The sequence below is a fragment of the Molossus molossus genome, unplaced genomic scaffold (genome assembly GCF_014108415.1).
Source record: "Molossus molossus isolate mMolMol1 unplaced genomic scaffold, mMolMol1.p scaffold_m16_p_15, whole genome shotgun sequence".
Taxonomy (NCBI): Eukaryota; Metazoa; Chordata; class Mammalia; order Chiroptera; family Molossidae; genus Molossus; species Molossus molossus.
The window spans coordinates 32,286,108-32,306,840 of record NW_023425350.1 but is presented as its reverse complement, the minus strand read 5'-3'; the positions used below and the strand labels follow the sequence as shown (position 1 = coordinate 32,306,840).

Genomic DNA, 20,733 nt, shown 5'->3' with positions numbered 1-20,733 from the left:
CCCTACCTGCCTTAGTTGCTTCTTGACTCAGCACCTAGTTGGCAAGGTGAAGCATGTGTGAGCACGGGTGCAGACACACACACACACACACACACACACACACACACGCGTGCGCGCACACACAGCAGAAGGGGAGAGTGCTTTCATAAAGCGGAACAACCTGCCAAGCTCCCGGGAACTCCCTTAGAAAACAGACGCACTCCCTTCTTTATTGTTTGGTTTTGGTACAATAAGCACATATTGCTTTAGTAATTAAAAAAAATTTTTTTTTAAAGAACATGCACAAGACACTCAGCCCACCTGGTTCAACACACATGGCCTAAGCTTATTCCCAGCCCTGAGCCCAAAATGGGCTCTGCAGGGCAGGGCAGAAGGAAGGAAGAGAAAAAAAACCTCCCCAAAGAGAAATGGCCCCTTGCCCACTCCGGGGGAAAGAGCTAACTCTGCTCATGCTCTTATTCTTCGCAGATGCCCAGAGACTTGGTCCTACTGGTCAAGGCCACGGAGGGAGAGGCAGTCAGCTTCCAGGGCATTGCATTGTCCCAGCTCCCCTGCTGCCTTACCCTTGGCGCTGCTTCCTGCAAAGAACCAAGCCTCCCCCACAGCCAGGGCCCTGTGCCAGCTACCACTGTCCCTCCAAGAACATGCCAGAAAGGTGCCCTCTCCTGGCAGCTGGCATCCTCAGAACTGCTAGGGGTGAGACTCCAACCAGCGTCCACGGCTGCCCTCTGGTGGCTGCGAGGGGAATCAAACACCAGGTGTCTCAGGCCCCTACTCTTTGGGAAGGAGCCTCCCAATTTATGCTCGTCTTTCAGGCCAGCACTTACAGTTCCAGGTCAATTAGGAACCCTGTCACCAGTCACAGAGCGAGGGGCTGGAGTCATCTGGGGGAATTAACTGCTGGATCAATAGGGCAAGGCCCCTGGAAAAAATTAATGTCCCTCCGACTCACCGAATGAGTAACTGGCAGTGGTTGCTGACTTAGCCACATGAGGGAGGCCTAGGCTTCAGTGAAGCTCCGAATAAAAGCAGCGCTGTCTGGAGCTCAAGCAAACCCAGTCTGCACAGTGGAGAACACCACACCCTGTAAGTTATGTCAGATCCTCGACTGGAGGGTCAGGGCACTGCTGGTGGCCATCTCCCAGCCCCTCTGGAGGTGGGTGCACCCAGGCCTGGGGGGCAGGAACTCCAGCTCTCAGATTCCCACTCAGAAGCAGCCCCACCATGTCTTCCTGTCCCTTAGGCCCTAAGGAGTCTCTTCAAAGCCCCAGCAGCACCTCCGCTCCTGGCTCGACTCCACCTGGCCCTGTGGAAGAACTGTGTCCTCAGAGCCCACCCTGTCCCAGCAGCCCCACCTCCTGCCTCGCCCTCCCTTGCACAGAGTGTGGTCTGACCAACTACTGGCTCCTTCGCTGGGATGAAACTCCACGGGAGGAGACCTTGTCCTGGCTCCAACCCCGCAAGTCAGGCAGGGCGCCTGGCACATGGGGCTCTTCCCTTAGGCCCATGCCCCTTACTGCGCAGTGGCCCCGCTAAACACCCCAAGAGCCCAGCAAGTGGGGATGAATGTAACCAGCAGGAAATAGCCCTGATGTCAGGTATCCCAATCTCCCCTTGACCTTCTGCATCTCACACCTTAGGCTAAGACAGTGGTTCTCAACAGGGGGGAGATTTTGCTTGCCGCCCCCACCACCCCACACACACCCCAGGACATTAATCAACGTCTGGAGACATTTTTGGTTGTTACACTTTGGGGTGGGGGAGCTACTGGAATCTAATGGGTACAGGCCAGGGGTGCCACTAAAACCTACAGTGTGCAGGACAGGCCCCCAGACCCAGTTCAGCACCAGGTCTGCTGCAGTACCGCCCGTCAGCCCCGCGACTTCGCGGCTCCTTTCTTCAGTAAAGGGGACACGACTGGTTCCCACTTTGCAGCCTTCTGCCTGCAAGCAGTTAGTACTGAATAAATATTAGCTACTAGTAAAGAGAAAGCTGTGAAAGAATTAACTGAAGCCCAGCTGGGCACACAGGCTCCAACCTCTGCTTCACACGTGTCATGTTCTGGGGCCACCTCTGTGCTGGATGTGGCTCTGGAAACCGACAGAGGGGCTGAGTTGCTGCCACACATCCTGGGCACTGCTGCTTACATTCAGGCTTTCAAATGTTTGGGCTGTTTGCTTGGAAAGAAATGATGATTCAGTTTCCATTCCTCTTTATTAGGGAGGCGCCAGAGGACAGGAGGGGCGGGGAGGAGTCAGCATCCTGGTTTTAAGGAGGAAGAGTTTGCAGGGAGGGGAGCAGAGCAACAGGAACAGAGCAGTAACTGAAATGACTTGAGATTTCCTGGAGGGTGATGGTTAACGCCTCTGCCCACTGCTGGCAACATGCACGCACGCACATACGCACACACACGCACGCACAGCCTGGGTGTGCAGAACTCAGAAGATGGGAGGAAACAGGCCCACTCAGAAGAGGGTGTGGGACCAGCTAAAGGAAAAGGAGACACCCCCTCTGGGAATGGTGACTAGGTTCCAGAGAGGCAATGAGAGTCCCTGGTCAGCTTACCAAGAGTCAGCCCAGAAACTGGAACCACCATCGGAGTCCTGTCCTTCTCCCACACACCCCACAGGCTGCCCAAGCTGCCCTTCCACACCCACAAATTGGAAAGGGCATGGGTTTCCAGGCCACTCAGATTTGAAGCTGAAATCCCAGTGGGTGAGGTCAGGCAAGCCAGCCACCTCTTTGAGCCTTTGTCCCTGCACAAGCGGAGTGTGGTCACCTGACCTTGTGCAGAGCATGTGGTCCAACCTGGCACACGGCAGGTGCCTGGAACCTGCTGGCCTCCCTCCTTCCTTCGTGGCCACCCTTGACGGTCACCTTAACCTCATCACCTTGCAGAAAACGCAGTGTGGGGAAGGGAAGCAGGCAGCTCTGAGGGTGGGGATGGGGGGACCTGAGCAGAGAGGGAGTTAACAGTAACGCCTTCTGTGCTCAAGGCGTCTTTCCATTCCCTTCCTCTTCTTGGACCCTCACACCCTGGGATGCAGGACACAGAAACCCATTAGGGCAGAGGAAGCTGAGCTGGAGGGTAGAGAGGAACTTGTTCAGGGTCACTGGGTGGCCTCCATCTCCTAATTCCTGTCCTGATGTCTTCTAGACGATGAAGGTGCCCACCAAACTCTTCGAACGGGAAGCTGGGACCACACCTACCGAGCTTGAGCAGCTCAGGGGAACAAATATTAGGTTGTGAGCAGCAGGGTCTTATTAGTCCCAGGGTTTCTGCTGTAGGCAGGGTAGCCTAGTAGTTAAGAGTGTCAGGCAGGGCTCTGCAAACATAATCCTGGCTCCACCAGAACATTTATGTCCTCTGTGCCTCAGTTTCCCACCTGCAGAATGGGGATGCTAACAACAGCACCCACCTCAAAGGGCTGTTAGGAGAACAAACTACACATGCAGGCAAAGCACTTACAAGCACCTGGTGCAAACTCAGCACTTAATAAGTGCCATGTACCAATATAATGAATATTTGTTCAATGAATGGAAGAAGGGGACAGAACACTGAAATTAGAGCTGTCCCTCCCACAAATCCACTCCTCAGCCTCCCATGCAGGAGAAGGGCACCTCTTCTACTCTTCTACAAAAAGGCCTTGGGGGAGAGATTCTTTATTTTTTTTTTATCCTCACCCGAGGACATTTTTCCATTTCTTGTTCAGATAGAGTGGGAGGGAGGGGGAGAGAGGGAGAGAGAGAAACATTGACGTGAAAGGGACACATCAAGTGGTTGCCACCTGCATGACCCAACCAGGGCCGGGGACAAACTGCAACGGAGGTACGTGCCCTTAGCGGGAACTGAACCCGGGTCTCTGTGGACCGAAGGCTGATATTCTAACCGCTGAGCCAAACCAGCCAGGGCGGGGGAGAGATTCTTAAATGTAGAGCAGCACTCTCTTCTACAAAGGGCCAGAGAGGAAATGCTTTAGGCTTTGCCTTACCAGATCTCAATCTCAACTGCTCAGCTCTGTGGGTGAAACAAGAATGTAAATAAGGGGTGTGGCTATGTGCCAATAAAACTTTATTTGCAAAAACAGGCTGCAGAGGTTCAGCAGCCCCTTCTTCCAAATCTCAGCAGGTAGGGGCTGAGGGTGGCATCTCCTCTTGTCCCCCAGTCATCCCTGAGCTACAACCGCCACCTAGAGATTCCTGGGGGGAGGGGGCAGAGCCAGGGCAATGACAGTCTCCAGCTAGAGAGGCAGCCGGCACAGCTGCCTGGGCAGTGAAAACAGGAACCAGCTCTCTAGGCCACCGTCCCCTGAAACTGAAACTCAGCAATGAAAAACGGACAAGAACAGCAGATGGTGGAGCTGGAGCAGAGCCAGCATGCTCCCCAGTGTCCTTGTGATGTGGCCACCTCTGGGGCCACAGGGTGGTCTGAGGAGCTCAGGGCTGCAGGGCCAGACCCACCCTTGGGGGGTGAGCTGTCGCTGCCCTCTGGGCCTCCTGGTACACAAGTCCCCAGTGGGGACACCACCGCATACCTGGCCTAGCACTTGAGAAATTTTTTTAGAAAGCAAAAGCAAAAGGTTTCAAGTTCAGTCATGGTATCACGTGCAAGAATTGCCTCTTCAAAAAATGTTAAGTTCACACAGACAACAATGCTGTGGGAGGGGCGGGATCGGGAGGAGGGTGTCTAGGCGGAAAAGGAGAAACATCTATAACAAAAATGAATTAATTAAAAAGAAAAAAAAAAGTTAAGTTTAAAGAATGAATGAAGTGAACTTTAACAAAAATAAAACATGGCTTCAAAGGGCCCTAGCCAGTCAGAGCAGAGAAAGCTCTGTGGTCCTGACCCCAGTTTCCTCACCTGTGACCACATGGAGCCCCTCGGGCCCAGGATGTCCTCACAGCCCCAGACCAGTGTCTGCGCAGGGGAGTGATGATGCCGAGGAGGGAGCTGATGGGCACAAAGTCTCTGCCGCAGAGACTGCTGGAAACCCAGCCCCACCCGAGTCTCTGCACTCCCAGCAGGCAGGCCTGGCCCTGCAGGACCGCCAAAGAGCCACAGTTACCTTCAGCACGTCCTCCTGATTCTGCAGCCCCCCCCCCCAACACTCCCCACGAGCACCCCTCTGGGCCCGGCACCCCTGCCGCTTCCCCTTCCCACGCAGGGAAGCATCCACTGCACTCTTCATGCAGGGAGGGCACAAGAGACAGGAAGGCGCCTGGCAGCTCGGTTCCCCGGTCCAAGGCAGGCGAGCACCCCCCGAGCCCTCTGGTAAACGCACAGGAGCACACCCTCTTCTGCCACCTCATCAGCAGAAACACTGGCGTCCCCAAAACCATGCCAGGCTTTATCTCCACCACACTTCCCTCACGTCTCACTGCCCCTGGAAAGTGGAATGAGCAGGAATCAACTTCCCCACTTCATTTTGTGGGGAGACTGAGGCTCAGGGAAGCGAAATGATTTCACCCAACACCTGAGGTGACCGTGAACAGCAGATGGGCACCTGCTGCCCACTCACGGCCTTCGCTCTCTCCCGTCGAGAGACGCAGCTCTCCCGCGAAGTGTGTGCAGGCTTTATTGCTCCTGAAGCGGGCCCTTCCCCGACGGTGCCTCTGAACAGCTCGGTCTGACAAACTGAACAAGCAGCCCACTAGACTAAACGCCGCCAACGTCAGGAGCACCTGGCCCAGAGAAAAGCGTCCACGTCCCCACTTGGTGGCCGGCGACCTACCCCTTCTTCAGGTTTGTCACGTAAGCGCTCTGGAGGGCAGCTTCCAGGAAGTAGGTGAGCTCATAGTCAGTGGGGTGAGAGCCTTTCAGGTGCCGCGATGTGTTATTTGTGACCTGGAAGGGGAACAGACAAAGGGAACACCATCTCAAAGTTCTGAGGCAGAGGGGCTGGGGCGAGGGTCAGCCCCGGCACAGACGGCCCCATGACCATCCCAAGTCCCCAGCCACCCCATGGAACGTGGTGCAATTCTCAGACCCAATCCAACCTAACTGGCTTTGATTTACAGTATGTCTATAGCACTCTCTCCCTGTCCAAATGCGATGCCGCAGCAACCCCACAAAACTGGTTTTGTCTGCATTTTATAGATGAGGTAACTGAGGCTCAGAAAGTGTCTGAAGTCACAGTCTGGCCAGCTACAGATTCCAGGCTATCTCTACTCTCACTGGTTCAATCATTCAACACACACCTGCGGGCCTAGCATACGCCAGGCACCACACTGTCCCTGTCATATAATCATGAAACATCAAAATAGCCCAAGGGCACGTACCCCTGGTTCCAGAAAAGCTGAGGAACAGTTATATTTATTAACTGAGCTGTCCTTCAGCCTCAGCTTTAAGAGGGCCACTTAGCCCCACCAAGACCGGCCACTGCCATTCTCTGATCCAAGAGAAAATTCAACAAGTCAGCCACCCTATTTTTCAGAAATCAAAGTAGATTTAAGAGATGTTCTCAGGCCCTGGCTGGTTTGGCTCAGTGGTTAGAGTATCAGCCTGCGGACCAAAGAGTTGTGGGTTCAATTCCAGCCAAGGGCACGTACCTCAGTTGTGGTTCATTTCTTGGCCTCGGTTGGGGTCGTGCAGGAAGCAACCAATCGATGTGTCTCTCTCACATCGATGTTTCTCTCTCCCCCACCCCTACTCCCTTCCACTCTATCTAAAGATAAATGAAAAAAAAAAACAACATCCTTGGGTGAAGATTAAAAAAAAAGAGAGAGATAGTCTCAGTTCCTTAGAGGTTGGAGCTAGGTCTTCGAAGGAACACACAGCATTTCTGAGAATGCACAGGGTTTCTGGCTTGCCCTCCACTTGAGATAACCAGTTATCAGGGCCCACTGGTCTGTCCACCACACCACTGGGCACTGATTCCAGGCCTGGGCACCATTGTAGCTCATCAAGTCAATCTCCTTTTAAAAGCTCAAAGCCTCGGCTTCTGGCTGAATGGAAGGCTTTATCTTTTTCACAGAAGTTTCCTTCAAACCCCATTCAATTCAACCATGAAAAGCACCTAAAACACTGCTGGCTAGCAGTGACCCACGTGACTTCGGCAGAGGTCAACTCAGCCCCGTCAGGTCTCCCCATGGACCTCTGCCAGGGAACATTCTCGAGTCCTGTCTTTGCTGAGCCCTCCTCCTGAAGTCCAGCGGTGGAGGGGGCTCTACGGCAGTGACTCTCAACGAAGGTGACCTTGCCCTCTAGGGACATCTGGCAGTATCTGCAGACATTGTCACAACCAAAAATGGCTGCTGGCATCCAGTGGGGATAGGCCAGGGATGCTGCTAAACATTTCACAAACTGCAGCCCCAAATGTCAGAAGTGCCGAGGTTGCGCTGGCCTGGCCTGAGGACTCCTCCAAAAAGCTCATCGCAAAGACAGAGGCTGGGCTGACATTTTGACATTTGCCCAAGTAGATGAGTGAGGTTCAAAGGTCTGCTGGGCTCAAAGTCTCTCAGCTCAGCACCACCCCCTCCTGCAGGATGCCAGTCGTCATCCACTCTGCCATGGCACCTGCTGTCTGACAGCTAAAAGCATTTCATAAGAGAATGCCTAAGCTCCACCCCCAAATTCTCCTCGACAGGTGACCACAGCCACACTCCCAGTGTCCAAATCCTGCCGATGCTATATATTAACTGTCTGGATTTCGAGAAGCTCTTTTACTATCCCGTCCAGCCCGCGGTGCGCGCACTGGATCACAGGACCGGAAAGCACTCCGTGCCTGGCAGACAAGCAGGGATTCGGTGACTGTTAGCACATCTTTGTTGAACATGCTTGTTCGTTCTCTCCAAAATAAACCAAGAGCCCCCCAGAAGGGGGAACGGGGGCAACGTCCCAGTATGTTAACACCTAGAACTGCCATCCCACAGACAGTTCGTACAGCGCCCCCACACCCCGGGGGGCGAGGAGGTGAGAGGGCCTGAGAACTTCTAGACCCCTGGTGGCTGGCTCCCTGCCAGCTGTGAAGGGCTTGGAGCATGAGCCCTGGACCTCACTTCCCCTAGGGGTGCCAGTAGGGAGCTCCCAGGACACCCCCGTACTAGAAAGTGTCCATATGACAGCCTGACTGTACCGCTCCAGGGGACAGTGGTGAGCAAATGGTTTGATCACTCTGAACCTCACCTACAAACAGGGAGGAATAGACCTGCTTCAGAGCTGCTGTGAGGAGTAAACAAGTTAATGGATACAGACATGGCTGTCACATTTGGTCATACAAGCCGGGCCACTGAGGCTGCTGGCCACTCAAAGACAATGCGGACTCTCTCTTTATTAAAATGACTTCCTGGCAGTGGAGCGTCTTCTTCTAACGGAATCTGTCTACTGTGAGTTTTCCTACCAGCGAGGTAGTGTGTCTTTGGAGGGGGGCAGGGTGCTTCTTCTAACTTGCACAAGGCTGACCTGTGGGCTTAGATCTAGGTTCTCAACAGAGGGCAGCTCTGAGCACGGCGCTGTAATTCCCAGCTCACCTTCTCCAGTTCCTGCAGGAACACCTGAGCGATCCAGGAGGCCCTCTCGAAGCAGGTGATCACCTCCTCCTCCCTCTCAGTCAGGCGGTGGCGGGAAGCGATGGAGTTGGGTAGGCGTTCCAGGGAGAGGCCTGCAGGAGGAGGAGAGCACCTCAAACCTGCCCTGCTCAGGCCCCCCGGACTCCAGGTCCTTCCCATGGGGCCCAGGGTGGACTCAACGGAGGAGACCTACGCTCTGGAGCAGCCAGCAGGAGGTGGAGGTCCACGGAGGGGAAGGAGGCGGCTAAGCAATGGTGGTATTAGCAGCAGCTGGGATCAGGCGGTGGGCAGACAGCAGGCACGCAGGCACCCATGCCCCACACCGTGACACCCCCATGTCCAACTCCTGCCTATGCTTCCAGACCAACCTCTCCAGGAACCATTCCTGACCTTCCTTCCAGAAAAAAACACTCACAAGGCACTCACAAGTTCCACATTGCAGAGTGGTTATCTATGCCCAGCCCTTCTCTGCCCCGAGAGCTAAAAGCTCCATGTGGACAAAATGTGATTCTTTTGGACTTCCACAATCCCTGGCACACGGCAGATGCTCAGTGCTCGAGTTACCTGACATTTTACATGCACCTCTCCCGTGGAACCAGTTCCCACCTCGCCTGTGATCTGCACTCAGGTCTTATCTGCCTGGAGTGGATGGACATCTGCTGTGTTTGCCTCCACTTCCCGTTCCTTCAACAGCAGCACCTCACTTTCCCCTTGAGCACCCCTAAGGCAGTTTCAGCCTGCATGGTTCAAGGGCGAGGACACCTCCTCCAGGGCAGCACATGAACCAGGTTGACCCACCGCCAGGGCCACAGTCGGGCCGAGGAGGAGCACATGGCCTGGTCTGAGCTGAGAGAACCAGTCCTGGAAATGTTCCTCTTTCCACTGGGCTTGCTCAGCAGGAAGAGGTCGGCCTGGAAATGCCAGGGAAAGCCTGCCTCCAAACAAACTACTCAGCGTGAACGCAGTTACCACAGCTGAACCGTACACTGGACAATGGTTAAGATGGTAAACTTTTTCTTCTTTTATAGTTTATTGATTTTTAGAGAGAGAGAAACAGAGGAGAGAAACATCGACGTGAGAGTGAAACAGATCGGCTGCCTCCTGCACACCCCCTACCAGATTCATGTTGAAAACACCCACTGTGATGGTCTTAGGAGGCGGGGCCTTGGGGAGGTGATCAGGCCCCGAAGGTGGCCCCTCACTAATGGGATTAGTCCCCTTCTGAAAGAGGCCCCAGAGAGCTCCCTCCCTCCTCCCACCACTGAGCACACATGGAGAAGTCGGCAGCCTACGACCTAGACGATGCCTCTCCTCAGAACCCTCGCACTCCCAGCCTCCAGAACTGTCAGAAATGAATGTCTGCTGTACATGAGCCACCCTGCCTGTGGTACTAGGTTACAGCATCTGAGCTGCCTAAGACACCGTGACTGCCACATCCACACCTGACCCCCTGCACCCACCGCTGACCCTGCTCAAGTTGCTCCTGCTGCCTAGAATGCACCCCCAGTCCACCCAAAATGACCTCTCCCTGCTGCCCCACTCAGTCTCCTCTCTGATGCCCCTCCCCACACACCCCGGTGTACGCAGCCATTCCCTTCTTGAGCCCTGGTCTGTATTTTACATATACCTGCCCCACCATTGCCTAGACTTATTTGTTCACATATTTGCGCAGCCAGACTGTAGGCTCCTGAAAGTCATCGACCTTATCGCGTTCACCTTTCCACGGCCTGGCCCACAGCGCGCGCTCGGCAGGCACGGGCTGGCTGAAGGAGCAGCAAGCCCGGTCACGTCTGACAAAGTACAAAGGGCTCTGCCAATACAAGGTGAGCTATTACTGTTGTGTTTTTGGCTACATCCCAACTCTTACGGATTCGGTGACCTTGCCCTCTGCCAGGCTGGGGTGTGAACAGGTCCGAAGGTCGGGGTGCCATGGCCTGGGGGGAGGCGGGCACGGAGTGTGAAGGCCCTTGCTCAACACAAAAACGCAGTTACCCGAGTCACTGAGTGTCAACGTGCTTCCTGCCGAATGACTCACGGCCATCTCAGCTCCTCACTGGAGAGGACTAAAAGGGGAGGAGAAGTAGAGGGAGTAATGGAGGAGAAGCAGAGAGAAGGCAGGAGGAGGCAGGCCCCACGGCTCCTTGCTGGTGCCGGCCCAGCCCCTGCCTCAGGCAGGTGGCCTGTCTGCCCTGCAGGAAGGTGGGACAATCAGACAAGCTGCTCAGAGGCCTAGCCTGGGAGACCAACTGCAGATGGCAGGAGGACAACTCCAGAGACAGCGTGGATCTGTTTTAACACAGCCACCCTGTCCCTCTGTCCCCCTTCCCTGAAATGTGCTGCTGACTGGGTCCCCTCCTGCCCCACCTCTGGGCCCAGAACTGGGACAGATGATGCCAGCTGCCTGGCAGGTTCAGGCTGCCAGTCCTAGGCCTTGGGTTGTGGGCCGCTGCAGAGCAGTGAACGTAGTAACGTCTGTCTGTGGGGCCTCCTATGCTTCATTTGTTCCTTCTGCTCCCAGCAGAAGCCTCTCCACCGTGCTTCTCTGAGAATTCTAAACCCACCGTCCCTGAGCGCTCATGGAGAAACCACCTCCTCTCTGAAACCTTAAGCCTCCCCACCTCAAAGCAGCAGAATGTTCTAGCTGCAGCTCCTTCGTGCATGCCTTTGTCCTGCACTGTCCCCATCCTCTCTGCCCTTTCTGGTTGCTCTCTGCACCCAGTGAGAGCAGGGCCCGGTGCCGAGTGAGTGGACGGGTGCGGAGACGAAGGAACACACACTCGTGCTGCGTGCGGAGCCCAGTGGGTTTCTCCCTCTCCACTCAAAAAAGTTCTTGCAGAATTCATAAACAAATTGTATGTTTATACAATGAAATACTACTCAGAAATAAACAAAAGGACACACTCCTGATAAACATACAACACAGATGAATCTCTCAGACATTATATTGCACAGAAGAAGCCAGATATAAAAAAGTACATGCTGTATTATTTCAGTTAAATATTATTCAGAAGAGAGCAAAATTAATCTATATTAATAGAAATCAACCAATCACTGCCTTGGGGGGGGGGGTCAATTGGGAAAGGGCCCGAGGAGCTTCCTCGGGTGATGGAAACATCCTTTGTCTCACTGGGGTGTTGGTTACATGGGTATTTACACTTCCCAACCCATCAAATTACACACATAAGACTTGTGCACCTTAATGTATGGCGATTTATCTAAAGATAATGGATACAATGCCTTTTCTAGGGAAGCAGCTATGATTCTGGAGAACTAAAAGGTGAAAGCAGAGAGACTGTGGTCACTGAGGTAGTCTTCTGTGAAATAATTCCCAACAGACATAAGACAGAAACCTTGCTGGAGCTGGCAACGGCTTTTCCTAATCAGGGTCACAGGCCCGTCCCCCAGTTCCACCCATAAAAGGGGACTTTCTTTACCTTCTTTTTGCTCTTTGAGTCATATGAAGGCTCATTTTCCTGTCCACAAACATCTGATCGAAAATGTGGTGGGGACTCCAACCCTTGGGTCCCCCTTCGCCCTCTGTCCTTGAGCATTTCTGCCCAAGTGGCCATACGACAACTCGAGATCCAGATGGAGATGGGCTGCTCGGAGCGGCCCTGGGAGGACCCACTGGTCTTAAGGCAGCCCTGTCAATCAGGCCGGAAGCCAGGGCTTTCAGGAGGCGCCAGGCACTACCTCACGATTCCCGCTGGCAGAGGGGCCTGTCTGTGAAAACACCCAGCTCTAGGAGCCAAGGGAGGGCCCCTTTTGAGAGGAGCGCTTGCTTTTTTCATTAACTTTCTGTTTGGATGCAAGCTGATCCTGGTACAGCCTGGGGCTCAACACCCAGGCTGGTGACAGCCTCCTGGTCTGGGATGACTCATCACATCCCAGACAGCTGCCCTTCCAAGAAGCCCCACCCTGTGAGCCCTGGGCCCTGGATGCAGAGGTGGAGAGCACAAGGCTTTCTCTGCAATGGAACTTTCCATATGGGGGGATCCCCTCCCTCTCGCCTACCCCCAGCTGATCCAAGAGCACAGGGCACCCAGAGAGGGCTAAGCCCAGAGTTTGGGAATCCAGGTGGGGGTGGGGTGGAGTTGGGGGGCAGGAGAAGAAATGCAAATCACTGCTTCAGCCCTTAGGGAGGAAGCCTCAAGGCCAGGTTGGGAAGAACCCTCATAAATCACACACACAAGTGGGCAACTGTGGGAATGTAAAATGGTTCAGCTGCTGTGGAAAATGGCCTGGCAGTTCCTCAGAAAATTAAAAATAGAATTACCATATGACCCTGCAACTCCACTTCTGGGTATATATACCCAAAATAATTGAAAGGAAGGTCTAGGAAGGTCTAGAAGAGATACTTGGATTCTCATATTCATAGCAGCATTATTCATAACAGCCAAAAGTGTCCATTGGTGGATGAATAAATAGACAAAATGTGCATGCAATGGAATATTACTCAGCCTTAAAAAAGGAAATTCTGCCCGGCCAGTGTGGCTCAGTGGATTGAGTATCATCCCATGGACTGAGATGTCCCAGTTTGATTGGATTCCTGGTCAGGCAGGACACATGCCTGGATTGCAGGTTCAGTCCCCATGGGGGGCATGCAGGAGGCAGCCAATCGATGTTTCTCTCTCACATCAATGTTTCTATCTCTCTTTCCCTTCCTCTTTCTCTAAAAAAAGTAAAAGGAAATCCTGCCCTGGCTGGTTTGGCTTTGCGGTTGGAGCATCATTGAGAGGACCAAAGCGTCATGGATTCGATTACTGGTCAAGGGCATGTACCTGGGTTTCAGGTTTGATCCCCAGCCCTGGTTGGGGGTCTTGCAGGAGGCAACCAATCGATGTCTCTCTCTCACATAGATGTTTCTCTCTCTCTCTCTCTCTCTCTCTCTCTCTCTCTCTCCCCATCCCTGCCTCCCCCCTCTTCCTTCCACTCTGTCTGAAAATAAATGGAAAAATATCCTCAGGTGAGGATTAACCAAAAAAAAAAAAAAAAAAAAAAAGGAAATCCTGTCGTATGTGACAACATGGATGAACCTTGAGGATATTATGCTATGTGAAATAAACCAGTCACAAATACTGTGTGATTCCACTTTTTATGAGGTACCTACAGTAGTCAAACTCATAGAGACAGAAAGTGGTTACCAGGTGCTTGGGGGAAGGGGGGTGGGAGAGTTAGTTAATAGGTATGGAGTTTCAATTTTGCAAGATGAGTTCTGGAGACTGGTTGCATAATGTGAATGTACTTAACACTACTGAATTGTACGCTTAAAAATGGTTAATATGGTAAGTTTATGTTATGTGCATTTTACAATTTAAAAATAAATTTTAAATGGTTAAGATGTGCTCTGGCTGGTGTGGTACAGCTGACTGAGCATCGTCCCCTGCACTGAGAGGTTGCTGGTGTGATTCCTGGTCAGGGCACATGCCCGGGGCGGACTCGACTCTCGGTAGGAGGCAGTCGATGGATGTTTCTCTCACTGATGTTTCTATCTCTTTCTCCTTCTCCCTTCATCTCTTGCTAAAATCAATAAAAATGTATATAAATAAATAAACAAACAAACAAACAGTTAAGATGATACATTTTAAGTTTTATATATTTTACCAATGGAAAAGCTTTTTAAAAAGTAGACAATTTAACTCCTATCAAAGTCTCCAAAGAATGCATATGCTTTGATCCAGAAACTGTACGTTTTGGAATTTAAAAAAAATTAATGATGTATGCAAACGTTTTGCTTCAAGGATACCCACTGCAGCATTGTTTATAATAGCGAAAAAAATGAGATTCAACCTACAGGTCCAATAACAGGGAACAAGTTTGCTAAACCGCAGTAGATCCTTGTAATGACATGCTTGCTATGGCCGCTTTAAGTAGTGATGTCGATGTGTACTGGAAACTGGTTCACAAAAATATTAACGTTAAAAAATATGATTGTACAAACTTATTTTAGTTTTTTAAAAAAACATATAGAAAAAAACTGGAATGCTATACCTCAAAATGTTTAGAGAGATCGAAGTTTCCCCACACACAAAATGGGATTACGTATTAGCAAGCCTGCCTCACAGGGTGGCGGTGAAAATGAGATTAGATGGTATTACAAAGAGCAGAACGTAGGCTCTTAGAAAACATTTTCAAGTGATGCTCACAATGACCTAGTAGGCATTTAGCTTTTCCCTGGAACGACACATGAAAAATCTAATTCAGGGAGAAGAGATGCGTCCTAACACCACTCAGCTAACAGTGGCAGAGTCCAGACCAGACCCAGGTCTATTCTCTTGGCCCAGGCTCCTGATGTCTTTCCTTACCCTCAGGTTCCTCAGGGGTTCCCAAACCTCAGGCTTCTGGCCAGCCCATGTGTATCTGATGGCTGAGTTAGCTACAGCTGTCTCCCCTAGTGTGGAAGCTGGTTTCGCAAATGCACCCCTCAAAGCCCGGTCTGCACTCTACAACCACGCCAACTTCCTCCTCTCCAGCCCATGGTGTCCCTCCTGAGATCCTGTTTACCATGTTGCCCTGCCTTGTATCCCACAGCCCAGGAAGGCACTCAACAAAGGCCTAGTGTGCATACAATGAACACACCTGCCTCCAAGACGCCCAGCCACGGCCTGCTCACACCTCCCCATCCCACCTCTCCATCCAGAAGCCAGGCTCCCACTCTGCTGAGCACGGTCTGGGGCCAGGGCTGCAGAGCCAGAAGTGCTGACCTGCTTCCCTACAAGGCAAGCAGCCCACGCCCCTTCGAGAAGGAAACCATAACAAACAGCTAATTCCTGCCATACCAGGACTAAAAAAAAAAACAGAACCAAATCTGTCACCATATCCTGCCCTGGGGGTGCCTGGTGTGCTTTCTTTCAATTTTAAAAGTTTTAATAAGCCACCAAATCCCAGGTGAGCACAGAATGGCTGGGGTTGCACGGACTGAAAGAGAGTCGAAAAAGAGAAACAACACATCTTGAGGGGCGAGAAGAGAATGTTCAGATCGTAGGTCTCACAGCCGTTCAGTGTTTGTTACGTATTTACTTCTCACCGCAGTGTTTTGGGCGAATGGGGCCATTTTCCTCCATGGCAGGCCAGTCGCTTACTGCCCAGAGCAGGGACCGCGGCCGCCCTGACGCAGGGCTGTGAGCAGGAGGGGAAGGGTTGGGTAGGCTGAAACACAGGGCACACTGGTTTTCAGGGGGCCCACAGTGAGCCCCAAATTACACTCAGGGCAGGACTCACCCTGGAGACATGGCGGGGTGGGGGGGTTCATCGCCATATCACTGCCCTGCTGACCCAGGAAGGCTTGAGGAGAGGAGGAGAGGTAGACAATGGCTTTGGGGGATGAACTGGGAAAGGTCTGAGATGTCAAAAGGGCAGGACCTGGAGCACCCTGTGTGTCCATCAAAGCTGGGAATACCACTTGGGGCTCAGACCGACAGAGAAGAGAGCAGCGTGTCACCTGGATCCACAAAGGCCTTGTCCTCGCGTCTAGGGTGCAGAGCCCTCTGCTCCAGACAGACCCAGGCACAGTGTTGGGCCCGCTTTTAAGCGAAACAGACTGTGCCACACCAGTCATGGTGGGCTACCTGGGGCCACTGTTCAGCTTAAAGGGATACCCTGAGCCTTACTGCAGGGCTTCCAATGCCCCCTTATTTCCCACTGCCTCCTTCATGCACCCCCTCTTAGCTCCAAGGTGTGACTACACCCCACCTTAAATTTTTTTTTTCTTTATTGGTTTTTAGAGAGAGAGGAAGGGAGAGGGAGAGAGAGATAGAAACGCTGATGAAAGAGAACATCAATTGGCCACCTCCTGCATGTCCCCCCACTGGGGATCAGGCTCACAAACTGGGCATGTGCCCTGATCAGGAATCGAACCAGTGACCTCTTGGTACCTCTCGACGCTCAACCACTGAGCCACACCGGCCAGACTACACCCCACCTTTAAACAAGTCACCTCCATTCCCCTTTGGACTCTACCTGAAAGACATCTCTTCCACTTCTCTGCAGGTGATTCCTCCTGGAGTTCAGGCTCACCTCCCAGCTCACCTGGGAAGGCTCTACACTAGCTGGGTCTCACTCACTTCCCTCTCCGGAACATGCAGTCCAATCAAACCAGTACTCCTTAGACGAGCCCCAAAGCCAGAGACAGCCAAGTTCAAATTCTGACCTGGTTACTACTGGTGTAACCTGAGGTGAGTCAGTTCTTCCTCAGCCCTGAGGTTCTGCCCTCTGAACATTTCACTTCCTTTAGTAACAGCACCTTGATTTTCCAGGAGGGAACCATTCCTCCAACTCAGTCTACAATATTCAGGTGGGGAAATCCCATCCCTGCACCAACCCAGCAACCTAGGTGCTGGTCACTGTAAACAGTTCCAGGGTGGGCATGAGATCTGGCCAGGTCAATGGGAACGGTCCCTGTCACTCTTTCTCAGGTTGTGAGTGCTCTATTGCAGGACCATCTAAACCTGGAGATGCTGAGCAAGACCTCAACACACGGAGCTTCTGGATCCAGCTATGCCTGATGCCACCTACCCCAACAACTTAATAGTTACAGGAGCTTATACATGTCTAGTCTCTCCTGCTTTTGGTTGTTGTTTTCTAGGTAGGTGGAGTTGTATTTTTGTCATTACAACTGTGAGCCTGGCTATATGAAAACTGATCCCAGAAGTGTGATGACAGAGGGGACAATTCTTGAAGTACCGACTGGCTGAGTGGAGGTCAGGTATGGGAGTGAGAATTTTGCCATCTCCTAGCTAAGAAACTGGAATTCCAGACACATAGCAGCAGCAGCACCAGTTAAAATGCAGCCTATTTTGAACTGAGGTGAGACCTGGGGCCACGGAGGCTGGAGCTTTAGGGCATTTGGTAGAATATTCCAGGATATCAGCCTATGTTGGATACTTTTTGGGGCTCAAAGTAAGGCCCACAAAAGGAGGCAAGCTTTACTCCTGGTAGCCCTATGAATGACACGGCTTTGCTAGGAATCCCTTTTCCCTGTGGACAATTCAAGGTGACTGAGGGTCGAGTCAGATAATCAAGGTTGGACAGTCTCTTCTCTTTCTGAACATAGTGCCAGAGGCAGAAAGATCAGCTCCTGTCAGGACCTAGGGCTGGGGCCTGATCCTTCAGGACCTCACAAGTCCCCGGCTGCCAGACAACCAGAGGGCATCTAGCCCAGCCCATGGCTTACCCATTAACCTGAGGGCTGGGGGTGCTGAGAGGAGCCTGGGGTCTGTTGTTGAGAGACAGAAACTTCTAGGCCTGCATCTAGATCCAAGGACCCTGGGTCAGCACAGCCTTTGGCTCTCGTTTCTCATCCATAGAGACGATCCAATGCCAACTGCCCAAAGGCTTATTACTAGGGAGCCCTGGGGAGCTACAGAGGCAGACAGATGCCAAACCTGGCAAATGAGGTCTCAGACTGCTCAACTCAAAAGGCTATCCCAGGTGTGACAGGCCCATTAGGAAGTGGGCTGCTGAGGAGCTGCAGCCCCAGGGGGAACTTCACAAATGCCCCCTTGGGTGCCAAGGCCTGAGAGCTCCCCACAGAACGGAGCTGGAGGCAGCCACATGGCCACGGCGCTACAGCCAGGCAGCAGGTCCACCGTCCAGCCCGAGCAGGCCATGGTAATAAGCTACAGCCCAGTCACCTCTGGGGTGTTTGCGTGTCCTGGTGTGTCAACAACAGGCTCCAATGACACAGTGGCCTGTGGATGCAGAGACTGGGCAGGAGAGAGTGGCACCAGGTAGCTCATGACTCGTCCGTTCTGCCTCTGTGGGCTCAGCTCCAGCCCCTGAGCAGCTGTTTTCCGAGAGCCAACTCACACCAGCTGTACTCTGCTGCCTGCCTCCCTTAACTGTGGGGAGGGAAGGGAAGGGACCATAACTGTTCATCTCAGTGAGCCTGGCAGGTACTTGCTCAATCAGCTCCTGGCAAATTTTACTTTCTCCTCCAAAAGCTAGGCTGGGGACCTTGAGGGGTGCAATTATTCGAGGCCAGGCCCCTGGCAGGAGAATCATTCTGATTGACTGTAACTGGGGAGATGTGCTGGGCCAAGGTCCAGATGAGACTGAAGGAGGGAGAAAATGCTGTAGGCCGAACAAGCAAGGGAAGCCTCCTGGTGGAGGAGGTACCAGAGCTGTGTCCGAAGGGAATGTTAGGGCTAGCCACGTGTGAGGACCGTGGCCCAAGAAGAGGTGAAGGAAGAGAACTCTGTCGTCAAGTTGTCCACGAGGAGCAGACCCCATTCGGCTGGAGCGTGGGCTTTGGGAAGGGAGAAGAGAAACAGGATACTGGGGTACAGGAGAAATGCCCGCCTGTCCTCCAGGGGCTCCAGGTCAGTGGGAGGCAGGGCTGACAGCCACGAGTACACACAATCAAGGAGCAGGACCTGCCAAGGGCTTTATGAGAGTGGGCAGCACCAGGGCCTTCTAGGAGCCTCAAAACCAAATTACTCCAGATTGTTTTTTACTACAAAGTAAATGCAAGATGGTCCTCTCCCCAAAACCAAAATGGTGGTGGGCTGCACCGTCTATTTTCTGCACCTGGAATGGGCTGGAAACATTTCCCTTCCCAGGGCCATCCCCTGGTCTGACATGTGCAGTCGGGGCAGGGGCTGGCCAAAGTCACAACAGGGCCCCTGCAGGGCTGGGGGAAAGGGTAGGAGTGGAGCAGGCTCCCCATTCGAACCAAGGTGACTGATGCTAACATATGAAAGTGAATTTTCTGGACAACTCGCCCAATGGCCTTGGGCTGCTTCTGCACTAAGCAGACCCAGGGGACAGCAGTGCGGGGCTCCACTGGGGGCCGCAGCTCCTACTCAGGGCTGAAGGAGGCCAGGAGAGGCTCAAGTCCCCTGGTCCACACGGTCCAGTTAGGGCCCCCTCTGGGCTACCCTCATGGACAGAATGATGGTACCAAAGACACTGTCCCTCTGGCTGGCCCAGGCTCTGCAGTCAGTGCCAGGAAACTCTCTCTGGGCTCCTGCACCTCCTGCGCTCTTCTTGTTTGCACAACCCATCTCGGAGGTCATTATAACCGCTCCCCATCACCCTCTGTGGGCTCTTTCTATGGACTGAATGTTTGTGTCCCCCACGAAGTTCATAAGCTATAGCCCTATCCCCCACTGAACTGCTGTCTGGAGATGGTGCTTTGGGAGGTGATCAGAGTTAGATGAGGTCCTGAGGGTGGACCTCATGATGGGATCAGTGGATTTATGAGAAGAGGAAGAGAGAGGGATCTCTCCATGCTGCACACATGGAAGAAAGGCCGTATGAGGACACCTGTGAGAAGGTGGCCACCTGGAACCCAAGGAGACAGCCCTCACCAGGCCTCAACCCTGATGGTACCTTGATCTTGAACATCTCAGCCTCCAGATCTGTGAGAAATAAGTTACTGTTGTTTAAGCCACCCAGGCTGTGCTATTTTGTTTTGGAAGCCTGGACTGAATAAAACAACCCCCTTGCTCATGAATGGAGTCAGGACCAATGACCTGCCATCCCCATCCCCTACTCTCTGCATGGGGAGACTCACTGGGTCCCCCCAAACCTAGGAAAATCAGTATCATGCAGACTCTGGAGGCCACGTGCATGGTCTCAAGCACACGCAGGGTCAGGTGAACCTCAGCATGTCAAGCAACAGGGCATGGTCAATGCAACAGGACAGGGAGGACAAGCAGAGAGGAGGCAGGCAAGTGGGAGGCCACATACAGTCAGTGAGGGGCGGGAGCTGGCGCAGCCCATGGCTGAGCCGCCCACACCGTGGTGCCCGGCTCCTTACCTCCCCTGCAGGACCTCTGACCACCAAGAAGCTGGAGGCGTGCTGGAAAGAGTAGAGAGCAGGAGACAGGGAGCAGTAGGTACCGAGCCAGTTCGACAGGAAAAAAAGTGCTGGAAAGGACCCCCAAGGAAAGGTGTTAGGTTCAGGAAGTCTGTGGCAGAAGTGGTTTCCAAGAGGCCTGAAAGACCCAAATGCCAAATGAAGATTACCCCCGAGACTGGCCTGTGCCAGGGGCCCAGAGAAGGGGACGAGAGAGCAAAGGGAGCAGAGCCCACAGACTGGGCTCTTCTGAGACAGACCACCCCAGATGAGCACCTGCCCTCCCGCAGGCTGGTGCTGGGCCTGTCCAGGGTGACATGCTTGGCAGATTTCCTGGGATGGCGTGAACAGTCTCTCCATGGGGAAAGGGATCCAGGGCCCCAGCAGTAGACAACAGTCATTAGGAAGCCCCATCAGCCAGGGAT

General features: G+C 53.0%; 1 protein-coding gene across 2 annotated transcripts in view; it reads right to left on the bottom strand.

Annotated features, from left to right (window-relative positions):
* TTC7A (tetratricopeptide repeat domain 7A) overlaps nt 1-20,733 on the bottom strand; it is a 113,559-nt gene that overhangs the window by 74,722 nt on the left and 18,104 nt on the right. For both annotated transcript variants that reach the window (XM_036262356.1, XM_036262357.1), the window contains exons 4-5: nt 8,470-8,600; nt 5,733-5,845 (exon numbers count right to left, since the gene is read on the bottom strand). In XM_036262356.1, coding sequence (XP_036118249.1) covers nt 5,733-5,845; nt 8,470-8,600 — 244 coding nt within the window. The remainder of the gene's footprint in view (nt 1-5,732; nt 5,846-8,469; nt 8,601-20,733) is intronic.